Here is a 14,941-nt window from a genome sequence, read left to right as displayed (position 1 = left end):
ACCGGCTGACTTGAATATGTCCAACCCCTCCAGAAGCTCCCTAACTAAATCCTCGCTAACCCATGGCCCAGGTGTGCCTCCCCCTGGGCCCGAGGGGGGCCCAGCAGGGAGGTGGCTGTTCTGGTCCCGACTTAGGAAGATGGAGGCAAAGAAATCGTTAAACAAAGTCTGTACCTGCAGCCAAATCCAGGCTCTGCAGTCTCTCCTCTGGTGTCTTCAATCATGCAAAATGGTGCATGAAAGGGCATGCCTTCTTCTACCACATCCTAGGTTTTCAATAGTGGCTTCTGTATGGAGCCCTCATCATGGGCATGTATGTGGCATATTCTACAGATTTCCAACACCTATGCCTTCTGCAGCCAAAGGGAGACCCTAGCACATGCATGTCTGAAGTGTGCTAGGCTGCAGCCCCTCTTCACCTTCCTGAGGAACTTCTTACTGATGCACTGTTTACACTTTTCCTCACACCTTTTATTTTATGCACACCCCATCCATAGTTCTGCAAAACTCCAGGACCTTCTGCATAATCTCCCCCTGGCTCTGCCCACACTAGCCACCTACCAGACCAGAAAGGAAAGTCTAGCTGGAGAGAACCTGGGTGACTGTAGGATGGTCTTCCTTTCCCTTGTCCATGCATGCCTCTAAAAAGAATTTCGCTGGATAGCATCCAACAGGTCCTCAGATGCCTTTGAGGAACAATGGACATTGGCTGGATTTCTCTATTCAGCATCCTCCCTTGGCACCCTGGTTTTTTGTCTTTCAGCCTTTACTTCTGTTCCTGTTTTGTTATCTGTGATCCCAAGAAATTAGTTGTGTACTAGGGCTGTGCAAAATGGCACTGTTCCGTTTCAACTTGCATTTTGACAGAACAGCTTTTTGTTTCAAATTTCGTTTCTATTCAAAACTGCTGTTCCGTTTCATTTCATCATAACAGTTTTGCTGTTTCGACATTTCACCTGTAGGCTATAAAGGGGAAGCTCGAAACAGCCTATAATTTTGTCATTTCTGGCCTGATTTGGATGAAACTTGCAGGAATGGTAGCCCCTTCTGAGGGCATGAAGTCTGCTAAGTTTCAAGGCGATAGGTGCAAGATTTCAGGGAAACTGCACCTCAAAGTCTTGAAAGCAAAAAACTCATGTCACATGTATGTGTTAAGCCACAGTAGGGTCAAAACTGAAGGGGTGGTAGCCCCTGCTGAGGCAACAAAGCCTGTCAAGTTTCAAGGAGATAGGCGCATGGGTTTGGAGGAAACTGCACCTCAAGCTGTGGACAAGCAAAACTCATGACATGGGTGACACTGTGTGTGTTAAGGCACAGCAGGATGAAAGCTGCAGGCAGGCTTACTAGCTCCTGCTGAGGCCACGAAGCCTGCCAGCTGTCAAGGAGATAGGTGCAGGGCTTCTGGGGCCCTGCACCTCCGGCTGCTGACAGGCAAAACTCGTGACATAGGTGCTTGTGGGACTGTGTCTGTCTTGGGGTACACGGGAGTGAAAACTGCAGGCCTGCTAGGCCCTGCTGCGGCCACAAAGCCTGCCAGCTGTCAAGGAGATAGGTGCAAGATGAGTCTGGGTTCTGGGGCCCTGCACCTCTAGCTGCTGACTGGCAAAACTCGTGACATGGGTGGGTGACACTGTGTGTGTGTTAAGGTGCACCCTCACTTAGCTGACACCAAGGCAGAAAGCAGGGCAGTTCAAATAATCCTGCCTTTTATGCAGTTTTTCCATCCCTCACCCAGAACACTGAGATTGGAAAGGGACCTCAGGAAAGGATGACAGTCACTGGCCAGCTACACAGCCAATAATGAAAGCACTCCTTGCCCCCACTTCTCCCCTTTTCCCCCTCCCTCTCCTTACTTTAGTTTCTGTTTCCCTGCAGGCAAGCTCAGCTTGAGTTTCAAAACTCAAAATGTTTTGAAAAATTCGAAACATTTCAACTTGCCTTGTTTTGAGGCCATTTCAAAGCTCTCTGTTTCATTTCCATTTTGCTGTTTCGAGCTCGAAACAAGTTAAAACAGTGTCAAAACAAAATTGCTGGTGAAACTTTGCACAGCCTTATGATGCACCCTAGTGGTTTCCCTCTAGCCATGGAGGGGGGCTTGTAGGTCCTGGCAGGCCTAGGCCAAACTATAATGGCTTGTAAAGGCCTGGTTCTGACAGATCATGTGTGGATATGCATATCCTAAACTGTATACTCCTGATATAATGAGCCCAAGTTAGCACCGTGTATTTCTGGTTTAGGCCATTCAGTGGGAATAACAAAGAGTAATGCAGTGCTATATCTACTAGAATGTGACCCTTTTCAATCAGTCCCAAAGGGTACAGGAAACCTAATTAGTACTCTGCCTCACCATTCACATCTCCTTTCTATGCTCTTTGAAAGCCTCTACAGGACACCACGGGCAGAACGAACATTCAGAACCCAACAACTCCCATACAGATTATAACCAGAGCTGTTAGCCAAATAAAAACTTTGATCACAATTAGTTGAGCGATTAACAAAATTAGTTGCAATTAATCGCAATTTTAATTGCACAGCTAAAAACTCAAAATTATGCACAGAAAACCTCAAATTATGCAAAATTATGCAGGCACTTTGTATGGTTGGAGGGTGGGTGTGGGATCTGTGAAGGAATTTGTGAAGGTATGGGGGGCTGTGGGTGTGTCTGTGGGGTCTGGAGCCCAGGGAGGGGGGTTCCTGCATGCCCTGGCAGGATGTGGGGTACTGTGGGTCAGGAGTGAGGGGCAGCAGCAGGGCTGAGGGGACTGTGGCTTGGGAGTGAGGGGCAAACACACACAGACATGCACGCACAGATGCACACAAACACTGCCCAGCAGGTAAGTCTGTGGAGAGGAAGGAGTGGCGGGGTAGTGGCATGGGAGAGGGAAAGGAGGGGTAGGTCAAGGCCCTCATGGCGAGGGAGGGAATGGGGCAGGGGTGAATGGGGCACTGGGGAGGGTTGTGGGATGGAGCCATGGTCCAGGCATGGGGGGGTGCAGTTCCCATTGTTGTGTGCATCCCCCCCACCAGATTTGTACATAGGGTGGAGATAAGCTGCGCATTGTGGGCTCAATGCTCTGTGCCTGCTGCCGTTGCCCTGGGAGCCACGCCACGCCATGCTGTGCCTCCTGTTGCTGAGTGGGCAGGGATGCATGGTGTGGACAGCATGCGGCTCCTGGGGCAAAGGCAGCAGAATGCAGAGAGCCCCAGCCCACAGCCCACCTCCACCTCACGCATAAATCTGGGGGGGATGTGGCCCTCCATCCCATGACCCGCCCCAACCCTGGGGCCCCATTCACCTCAGCCTCTGCCTCACTCCCTCCCTCTCTAGGGGGGCCTCAATCTACTTCCCCAACCCTTCCCTCCTCCATGCCCCTTCTCCCCCAGACACACCTGCTGGATGGTGTTCTACACACCACTGGGCTGCATTCCTGGCTGCGTGCAGGCTGCTGCTGCTGATCTGTGTCTGTATCTACATGTGCCCCTCTTCCCCCCATTGCAGCAGACCAGAGCCTGTGACCGGGCTGCCCTGCAGTCCTCTGAGCTGCCACCACTGCCCTGCTGGGTGGCCTAGAGGCAGTGGTGACAGCAGCGGAGCAGAGCCTGAGCATGGGTTCCAAAATCACGTGCACAATTAATGCATTAAAAAAATGAACACGAACACCAATTAACACATTAATCACACACGTTAACCGCGATTAACTGACATCCCTAATTATAACAAAAAACCTCTACTTTTCTCTTAGTTTAAAGAATTCTTAGTAGACAAAAAAGTATGTTTCTGATAGCATTCAGTGTGATGTACAAACACAAGAGTGTGATTTCTACTAAAGCAAACTGAGATCAATATAATGACTCTCCAAATAAACCCACCAATCAATTCAGCAGCAAATTATGAAAATTAAAAAAAAGAATAGAGATTTTAAGAGGAACTGCAGGAAAAAAATAGTTTATACTAGGGCTGTGCAAAGCTTCAGTCCCTGATTTGATTCAGCAGAGATTTAGCCTGATTCAGTGGCTGAATCTCTGAATCTGAAAGGAATCAGAGGACCCTTTAATCTCTCTGAATTGATTCGGAACCCTCCGGTCCACTTCTGGGTTCACTGCCAAGCATGTGGAGAGCCCCCCCACCCATGCTCCTGTGGGACACTCCATGCACCCCAGCATCACAGCATTCACAAGCCACGCTGGTACGAGTTATGTAGAAAAAACATTTAAAGCCGTGTCTATATCCATATCACTGATTCTCTGAATCAGCATTAGATCTTCAGATTGGGATTCATCTGAATCGAATCAGGGTCAGTGATCCCAATCAATTAATCAAATCACTGTTCCTGACTTGGGCCGGATCTGAATCTGACTTGAATAGGGCCCACTTCACACACCCCTAGTTTATACCCACAATTTGAAAGTATCACTGATATTTCTTCCATTAAAATTTACACTTAAAAAAATATCAAGAAATTTCCTTTAGTGGGTAAAAAACTTTGAAAAATAGGGATATCATTTAAGTTCCACGCTTCAGATCTCATAGCTAGTGGCTCCTTACAGATGTTAAAAAAAACAAAACAAAACAAAACAAAACAAAACAGAACAAAACAGTGCTTTACTTTAAACCTGGTGCATTCCCATGCTGAGTCCTGTGCATGCTCAAAAGAGGCAATGCCTTAGCTGGACACAGCTTGCCCAACATCTGTATAGATCGGATGCTTTAGTGGGGCTTTTTTGGTGGTTTTATCCAATAGCTGACTGAATCAACTTTAACTATAAGTGCCACAGTGCTCCACTGAACTGCCTGTCTATACAGACGCTGCTGAGCCAGGTCAAAGTAACACACTGCTTCTCTCAGTAAAGTGTGTTTTCAGAGTTTTTTTACGTCAGCAAGCAGCCAGTAAGTTTTAAACAGATAGGGTTACCATATTTCTAGTTCCAAAAAAGAGGACACCTGTTGGGGGCGGGGGAGTTATGATGTGGGGGCAGTTTTTATTGGTTACGGTAAATAAAAAGTGTTATTGCTTCAGAAATTAAACACAAAACAAAACTAAAGCCATAGACTTGCGCCGCCCAGACCTTCTGGTGCTCCTCATTTCTGACCCACAGCACCCCAACCCTGCTGATGCCCCTCACTCCCAACCTACAGCCCCCTGGCCTGCTGGTGTCCTGCACTCCCAAACCACAGTGCCCTGCCCTCCTGGGTCATGCTGGTGCCCCTCATTCCTGGCCCACAGCCCCCTGGCACTGCCAGTGCCCCGCACTCCTGACCCACATTCCCTTGCCCCCCGGTGCCTCTCACTCCCAAGCCACAGCCCCTCCAGCCCCTGCTGGTGCCCCCTCACTTCTGACCTGCCCCCTTCTCCCCAACCCTGCCAGAGGGAGACCCCAGCTGCCTCTATCTGGACCGAGCCAGAGCCAACAGCTGCAACAGCTCCGACTTGTGTGGGCAGCAGTGGAGTGAGTCTGTCCCTGGTGCAGGCTAGAGAGAGAAGAAGGGGAGTCCTGTGGCACCCCCACCCTGGAAAGGGGTTCCCATGCTGTACCAAGCAGTCTGCCCTGGCCATGGCCCCTTCCCCAGCTCCCAGCACAGACACACATGGTGGCCCCTGCCTCCAATCACCCCAGACAGCTCATTGCAGGCCGGAAGGCTGCCAGTCTGCAAGGGGAAACCTACAGTCTCCTCCTTTAAAGAGGAAAGTCCATGTTTTTCTGCAGCAAATGGAAAATCCAGATCCCTGGTAAACACACATGCCACTACGGCAAGCCGGGAAATGCAGTTCTGCCAGCATCTATGTTGAAAAAGTCCTAGCAGAGCAAAATCCCAGACACTTGTTCATATTTCAAAAAAACCTCAGAATGGAGATTGGAGGACCCAAAAAGGGGACACATATGGGAAAACCCGGACATATGGTAACCCTAGAACAGAGAACATTAATGATGTTTTCAAAATACTTGGAGATACACACAATGGGATACTCCCCATGGGTACATCTACACTCCTGCTTACATCCACTTTCAAAACAATATACACTGGCTATTTATATTAAAAGCCCCAAAGTCAGCAATTGGTCAGCCTAGCAAAAGAAGCTCTGCTGAATGTCAGGGTCTCAAATCAGGATTGCTTCCAGCCCATACCTCTTCAGTGTGTTCAGAAGATATTAGGACACTGCAAGCTGCAAACACAGGAAGTTTGTCGTCATAAGTTAGAAGGGAGGAATAGGCTGCAATCAGACCCAGACAGATTACAGGGGTAGATGGATGAGAACAGGGTGGGTTTCAACACTGATAAGTGCAAGGTACTGCACCTGGGGGGAAAGAACCAGCAGCATACCTACAGGCTGAGGAACTCCCTTCTCATCAGTGCAGAGGCAGAAAAGGATCTTGGAGTCATTATTGATGCCAAACTGAACATGGGCCGACAGCGTGAAGATATGGTCAGGAAGACAAAATCGTACCTTATCATGCATTCACAGATGCATCTCAAGCAGGTCCAAGGAGGTGATCCTCCCCCTCTATGCAACACTGGTCAGGCTGCAGTTGGAGTACTGTGTCCAGTTCTGGGCACCGCACTTCAAGAGGGATGTGGACAACATGGAGAGGGTCCAGAGGAGGGCCACTCGCATGATCAGGGGGCAGGCCCTATGAGGAGAGGCTAAGACCTTAACCTGTTCAGCCTCCAGAAGAGAAGGCTGAGGGGGGATCTAGTGGCCATTTACAAGCTAGTCAGGGGGGACCAGCAGGGACTGAGAGAGTCCCTGTTCCCCCAAGCACTACCAGGAGTGACTAGAAATAATAGTCACAAGCTGGCAGAAGGTAGATTCGGACTAGACATCAGGAGGTGCTACTTCACTGTCAGGGTGGCTAGGATCTGGAACCAGCTTCCAAGCAAAGTGGTGCTGGCTCATACCCTGGGGGTCTTTAAGAGGAGGCTAGATGAACACCTTGCCAGGGCTGTTTGACCCCAGTACCCTCTCCTGCCAAGGCAGGGGGTCGGACTTGATCTGCTCAGGTCCCTTCCAACCCTACCAACTATGAAACTATAAGTTTACAGCTTCCTGTTCCTGGTTTCTGTATCCCACTTTCTGTCTACGTTGCCTACATTACAGCCAAGCACAAAAGGAGTAAACCACAGGCAGTGTTTGCTAAAAGGGCTCTGCTTGGGAAAGAGTAAGCATAATGTGCAGTGGCCACAAGGTAAGTTATAAAGAGAAAAATAGTTCATGTGGCTTGGGTTAATTTGAGGGCCCTGCTACATGTTCAAATGAAAGCTGGAGAGAAATCAGCCATAGAGTTCTTACACACTTTCAAGCACTAACTTGGTTCTTTTTATAGCTGAATAGTCATTTTTATTATGTGATAATTACTTTGAATGTGAGATTAGTCTAAATTTATTGCACAATTAACCAGGTAATTGTGTAATAACTACTTTGCACTTGTGGTCAACCTTACTTATTTGCATGTGTGGCTAGTCTAACTTTATTGTCTAATAATCCTTGGGATCAACGTTGAATAATGATGTAGACACTCCCTATATTCAAGCACGGTAGTGGATTACTACAATGCAAACATTTATTTTACCTGTTTGGATAACTGCTCTTCACAAAGTTTGTAAAGGGTATAAAATTTTTGACTCAGGATTTGGTTGTCTCGGAAACCAGCACTCGCCAGTTTAACTCTCATGATAATACCACGATCCGGAACCATCATAGCTACTGTACGGAACTGGATCTTCAGATTTTCTGGAAGCTCCTGTCGGCCTGCATAGCCAGGGTTCTGAAAACAAAGCATAAAAATAATCAATTACTACTTAATCACGATGTAAGTGAAGGGTTTATGTGTTCTAGATGTTACCTGATATAAACAGGAAAGTGATTGCTGGATTATAATAATCTTACTATATGACAATCACAAGTGCTTACCTAATTTTGCCAATATACTGCAGTTTGTGAAATATGTATTATCACAGCCCATAGCCTGAGACCTGTCTCAGGGCACTAAAGTACCTGCTTCTTTAAGAGCAGAAACTGCCGAGGGAGAGGTCCCTAGGAACCAGGCAGAAACCCCACAGGTGTAGGTTACTATAACAGCAGGCTAACAAGGGAATTAGCCTGCACCCCCACCTGGACAGCTGACGGGAAGAACGCAGGGCCCTGGGCACATATAAACCCCAGGGCTGAGGCCAGCAGGGGTTAGTTCTCTGGCAGCAAACAGGGGAAAGAGCCTTCACAGAAGAATTGCCCAGAGATACTGTGGCTGCCTGATAAACTGCCTATACGACTAATGGGGCTCCAAGAGCTCACCAGGTACCCTGGGCTACAAAGCACTTAAGGCTGGGGGGGAAGTTTGAGTCTTTTAGAAGGACAGAGTGCACCCTGAACTGGTTGTATTATGTTCTAGCCCAGGGGCTCATATATTGGTTGTTGTTTATAAACTAGTGGACCAGACTGAGGCTACTAGGGAGGAGAAGGCCTCATTGGGGCCATACTACAGTGTGGGGACCCCAGTGCTAGTGTGGGCACAGGGACAGAGCTGCAGAGAACCCAGCACCAGTGTGGGCACAGACAGGGCTGTAGAGCCCAGCAATGAAGGAGAGGCTGAACTATATCAAGGTGCAGAGGGACAATATTTACATACCATCTGTAGGGCTTGGGGTGTGGTAAAAGGGGCGGTTTTAGAGCCAGGCATCTAGCCCATAAGGCTGAGGGTGTCCTGTGAGGCATCCATTTTGAGCGGGACCCAAAAAGGGGTCCAAGAACCCGCAGGGTTCAGTGGGGTCCATCAGGACTGTGCCCAAACAAACTCGAGGGCAGCCTTCCTACTTATTATTATCAGGAAGATGTGGCAGGCGAGGAAAAGGGTGCCCTTTGGGCAAGGCTGGCACAGTCATGGAGCCCTAGGGGCATCATGGCCATCCCTGGGGACCCCATACTGTGACAAGACCCCTCGGAGATCATGTTAACATGTTGCTTTCTCAAATAAAAGAAAGCTCCCCCAGTGGTGCTGGGGGAGTTTGCAGATGGGGGAAGGGCTGCTTGTGCAGGGCTGTGATCCTCAGTAACATTCCATGAAAAGCAGACCTTTTAAAAACAAAGACAAATGCATCAATCTTCACTTGCGATTTGTGTAGCCTTCAATACAGCTGAGGAAGGGTGAGTTACAAAGGTGTGCTGAAACTATCCTTAGGCTCTCCTCTTTCCGTTTCTATTATGCTAGTTGGAGGAGTGAGAACACTGCTACCCTCTCCAGGATGAGTCCTTTAGTGGCCAGTCACACAGTGCTGAAGGCTGTTTTGGGCCTCAAAAAAGCCAGCTGTCTGTCCTTTACATTGACTGTTTAAAACATTTATCACGTGGGTTAAGTTTTTGTCTGCCAAGTCTTCAATATACAATCTAAAGAGGCGTAAAACAGGAGGCTGATGTGGAAATGCTTAGACTAGTAGCATAATAGAAGGAGTAAAAAATATGTGTATACCCACATGCTGTCAGAAAAACCTTGATCACTTTACTCATACAATTGGTTCTACTGACTTCCATAGGGCTGTTTTTGTGGATAAAGGAAACAGAACTCTGTCCTGTTAGGCAATAATTCACAGGTATGCACGCACATGCACGTACCATAGTCAAGAATATGCCAAACTCTCTGTCCATATCAACAACATCACCATCAGTGAAGATGAACTGAGGCTTCTTATTTTTTTTACACTGAAGTACAATGTAGATCTGCTGAGCAGCCACTGACAGAACTGGAAGCTCTATCCGATTAAATTCATCAAAGCAACCCCATGCACCTGACTGGGCTAAACCTATACATGAAGTGGGTGGAAAAAAGAGTCTTATATTAATCTAGCATATTAAACTACATATAAAGTACATTTTGGTATATAATACAGAATAAGAAAAACTAAGATAAAATAATAGAGTATAAGGAGAAGAAAAAAACTCACAGTAAATCAGCATGCATATTAAAGATACTCAAGAAAACCACTATGCTGTATGACATTACACACACACATGCTTTCATAGAGACTTCTATGCTTTTACAGCTACCATTATCAAAGGCAGAAAGCCTTATAACATTTACAACCCAATGTAATTATAATATTTAAAATATAATCTTTATAAGAATTAGATATAACACTCCACACTTCCCCAGCAATGCACAGACTGAAGGAGCCAGAGTGTATGAAGATATTTTGAGGTGGTCTCACTTAGATGAAAAGTACCAGACTACATACAGAAATCACTGCACTCCTAATAGCCCTACAGCTTTACTCAGGATTTTATAGCAAAAATACCCATCAATCTAAAGACACGCTGGGAACATCTACACGAAATGCATTAATGTACATTAGCCAAAGTTAATGGGTATTACGGGCACATGTCTACATGTGTGCGCCCTTAATGCGCATTAACTTAGGCTAATCACACCTAAATTTGTTACGTACAAATGCCAATATCAAATTTAGATGCAATTTAGTTAAAGCGCATTAACACACATATAGATGTGACCTGATGCTAATGTTAGTGCTGCATCTGCCCTCCCACTAGGGGGCCAGCTAGAACCTAGCCCTAGGGAACTTCCAGGGGTTGGGGTGCTGGGTACCTGCCCTGGGGCCCTGCCCTTAGGTCCCCTGCCCAAGGTCCCCCACTCTGAGCCTGAAGACCCAAAATATTGTAAATAGTTTTCCCCTTGAACATAGATTTCCCTTTGTATATTGTTTCCCACTTGTAAGCAGGTTTTTTATTACTGGTGAGTGGGGAGGGTGGTGGAGGGGTTGGCTGAGGAGAGGGAGGGATGGGAGTGGGTATTGTAAGAGTAATAAAGTTTTTTTTGTTTTATCCACGTGCATGTCCTGAGAGTAGTGTCAGGGGTAGGCAGAGTGTAGGGGGTGAACCATGAAGCAGGAAGACTGGAGTGGGGACTACAAGAGGAGGGAGTCAGCCAGGGCCTCCTGCAAGTGGTGCTCTGGCCCCCGCTGGTGGGTGTGTGGCTCTGCTGGGGTCTAGGCAGGGAGAGGGGGAAGCTGCTGTGGCCAGCACCATGGCCAACAGGAGTCCAGGGCATTGGCTGTTGCTAGCAGGGGCCAGGCTGGAGCAGCAGGGCTCTGGGTGTCGCTGGCAGTCCTGGTGTGGGGAGGCAGGGTGGACAAAGAGGGAGCTGCTGCATGCTGCCCCTGCTCTGGGCACGCAGATCCTGGACAAAAAGGGCTGGCCAGGGATCAGTTTCCAAGATGGCTGCCAAGTGCTGGCAACTGGCTCTGGCTTCATGTGGCCAGAGAGTGGAGCTCCCTCCCAGCGGCCACAGGGGCACATGGCAGGGCCACAGGCGCTGACTTCAGTGCTAGGTGCACTAGATTTATTGCTAAGTCTCTGTACATGTAGACACTGGCCAAAAATCACTTAATGCACATTAAATTTAGTCACATTTAAATGCACATGCAGATATGCCCACTGAGTTAAATAGATTGAAGTTGTAGCCTGACATTTATGGAGCAGTGGACAAACTGGTCTGAGATGAGATGGGAAGAATAAAGACAACACCTGTAGGCAAGAATAAAGTTGTGGAATGCTATAAAGACAAATTTGATCTAAACACAAAAGAGGAGCCAGTATAGGGATTTAACATGGTGCCAAGAGAAAGCAGAGGGGAAGGAAAGGAAGATGGTTTTGATACTATCCTTTTGGATAGGTGATGAAGGAAAGAGATAAGATACAGAGAGGTCAGAGGATAGGAATTTATGAACAATGAAGAGAAGAAATTTTGCTGCATGGTCTTTAGTGTAATTCTGTCGCTTTCTTCATAAGGAAACCTCCATCTAAGGAATGCTTCTTAAAACAGTTTTAAGAAGAAGAGAGCACATAATATACTATGATTCTGCAACTACAATATGGAGGCAATAGTATCCAGCCTCTGCCACAGAACTATCCTCCAGGGAAATCTCTCTCACCCTTGTTATCAAGAAAACTTTACAAGTGTGAATAAAACATAAATTAGTATAAGGTTGTTGTATTGTTAGAGTGATGCTGTAGCTGTGATGGTCCAGGAATTACGTGAGGCAAGAATTTCTTTGGGTAATATCTTTTATTGGACCAGCTCTATAGTTGGGATAGAGTTAGACAAGTTTTTAAATACAAGATATTCTTCAGGGCTGTTGTCACCAAATACTGACAGAAATGTTATGTATGCTGTATATTATGTATTAATTAAATATATTGATAATATTTAATGGAATGTGTAATCTGATGTATTTTATATATGGCTACAGTGTCGTTGTAAGAAAGCCTTAATAAAACTCTCCCAGAAGCCTCTGCCACAGTTTGTAATGAAGGTACCAATTAATGGCATGTTAATGAATATTGGAATCCTAGTTAGCATAAAATATGTTACGTAAGGTAGGAATGAGAGGGATCCAGTTTATTGGCTATTCCCCTCATCTCTTTTACTGCTGTTGTTGATGTCTCCAGGATCCCCCTCACTTCTTTGCCTTTCACTGCCTGCTCTTCCTCAGGGAATGGGGCAGGGCAGGAGGATGTGGCTCAGCACAGACTGCATTTCTGGGAGACCTTGCAGTATGATGCAGCAGTGGGGAGTGGGAGGGAAGTGGTAGGGGGCAGAGTCTGCCCACATGCCTACAGGGTACAACAGTGGTGAGTCCGCCTGCCCAATTGCATGCATGGTGCTATGGTGCTGAGGGAGCTTGCAGATGGCAACGGGGGTGGGGTGCAGGGCTGTGATCCCCAGTGATGCAACCCCTGCAAGCTGTAGCCCCTAGCTGCTAAGAAGTTGGACAGCTCTTCAGATCTTCAAAGCAAAGTTCCATCTTCAAACTACCATTTTGGGAACATACTAAAAATCAGACATCAGGTCTAACACCTCTGAAGTCTCTGACCTGAAAAGTAGGGGAGAAAGCCAGAAATATGTTTCTATATCTTGCTTTCTTTTGAGCTGAATTATTAAGGCTATGCTAAAAAAGTTCATTGGGCCTTCTAAACAGTCTTTTAGTCTTTTCATAAATTAATTAGCAACAGGTGTATTTAAACTGGTACCAACTGGTTAATTAGCCAATAATCAATTTCCCTCCTAGGTAACAGGGTTGTCTTCAGGCTGTCTTCAGGGTTCTACAATCTGAAATGATATCTAAAAATTATGAGCATTCCTAATCATCTTGATTTCTCATTAAGACATCAATTCCAGGAGGAATCTGTATTCAAGAAGGGTGCTTAAGCATGTGCTTAATTGTAAATGCATGCCTGAGTGCTTTGCAAAAGATAACTTCATTGATGATACGTTGTAAAATATTCAGAAACTGTTACACTGAACATATTGTTCATTTTCATATTTAATTTTAAATTTAAATAAAGCTTCTGAAGAATTTCTCATCTGCTGGACCAAAGCACTAACGAATCCAAGGACCTGCTACAGATATGAGGTCTAAATTGCCACAGATTACATGATGTCTTGAAGACACCTCTCTCATACATATTAGCCAAATCTATGAGAAATAAAAGTATCACCTTTGCAGGATTAAGAACCTATTTTAATTATATAACTGAAATTTTAAAATAAGGTAAAGGAAATAAGTACTAAAGGTTTCATAACAAGTTATGGCAAGGCAGGTTGTACCTAGGCCCTTCTAAACCTGAAGACATTTTGTCTGCTTGCAGACATGGAACATGCCCCACCCCACAAAAAACCCTGAACAAACAGCGCTTTAAACTCGGCATGGTCCTGTGCCGAGCCCAGCACATGCCCAAAAGAGGCAATGTGTTAGTTGCACCCATCTTTCCCAATGTCTGTAGAAATCAGGCACTCTACTGGAGGGGGTTTGGCCCTTTACCTAATAGATGACTGAATCAGCTTTATGTAAAAGCACCAAAAAGCCCTGCTGAAACGCCTAATCTATACAGATGCTGTGGAGCTGGGCCAAACTAACAAGCTATTGCTTTTGGTAGAGCGTGTCCCCCTGCCCCCCTCCCTCTAGCCCCCCATGTGTGTCAGCGATCTCAGACCTTTTCCTACAACAGATATTAGTGGCTCTGTAATGTAATGTTGAAATCTCCAACATTATTCAGCATGAGGTGTTTTTTAAAGATTCAGCTAGGGGCTGTTCCCACAAATTCTCAAAGAAGCAGAAACTACCCGGTTCTTTATTCATACATATTTACACACGGGAGTCAGGCATCTCCAGGAATACCTCTTACAGTCACTCCCATGATTTCTACCTTCATTGTGCTTAAAAGTGGTGCCAGAGCAGCTTCATGTCAGGTCTAGTGCATGTGGAACATGAGCAGGTAGGTGGAACACGTTTGTGGCCAGGGGCCCCAGGAGCACCAGGGAAGCAGTGAAGAGAAGCCCAATGTCTCTTTCTCCATTGTGTGAACGTAAGGCACAAATCATTCTTATATTTTTTCTGGTCACTTCATGGATTCTTACAAGTAAATACAATAGATAGACCTTTACAGAGTAATAGGATTATGTCTGAAAAAATATGCACAGCAACAGAGATTGTGGAATCAATTTTTAGAAAATAAACTACTCTCTCTCTCTCTCTTCTCTGACCTTTAGTTTTCAATTAATGTACATACAAAAGCTACAGTGCTAAGAGTTCCTGACTGAAGACATGATCTAACCATGATTATGCATCAGAGTGTGAGCAGCTGAGATTTCATAGATTTCATAGACATCAGGGCTGGAAGGGACCTCAGGAGATCATTAAGTCCAGCCCCCTGCCCAAAGGGCAGGAAGTCAGCTGGGTTATAGGATCCCAGCAAGATAAGCATCCAATTTACTCTCGAAGGTGTTCAATGTAGGTGCTTGAACCACCTCTGTTGGCAGACTGTTCCAGACCTTGGGGGCTCAGACAGTAAAGAAATTCTTCCTTATGTCCAGCCCGAAACGGTCTTGCAGGAGTTTGTGACCGTTCGACCTAGTCATCCCTTGGGGCGCTCTG

General features: G+C 46.3%; 1 protein-coding gene across 1 annotated transcript in view; it reads right to left on the bottom strand.

Moving 5' to 3' along the window:
* Positions 1-14,941, bottom strand: part of LOC109313479 (dynein heavy chain 5, axonemal-like) — a 275,004-nt gene that overhangs the window by 145,002 nt on the left and 115,061 nt on the right. The window contains exons 42-43 of the mRNA XM_019540081.1: positions 9,606-9,793; positions 7,570-7,764 (exon numbers count right to left, since the gene is read on the bottom strand). Of these exons, the coding sequence (XP_019395626.1) occupies positions 7,570-7,764; positions 9,606-9,793 (383 nt within the window). The remainder of the gene's footprint in view (positions 1-7,569; positions 7,765-9,605; positions 9,794-14,941) is intronic.

Source organism: Crocodylus porosus, unplaced genomic scaffold, assembly GCF_001723895.1.
Source record: "Crocodylus porosus isolate Cpor-Errol unplaced genomic scaffold, CroPor_comp1, whole genome shotgun sequence".
Lineage (NCBI taxonomy): Eukaryota > Metazoa > Chordata > Crocodylia > Crocodylidae > Crocodylus > Crocodylus porosus.
The sequence above is the reverse complement of the archived record's forward strand: the minus strand, read 5'-3'. Positions and strand labels throughout refer to the sequence as shown.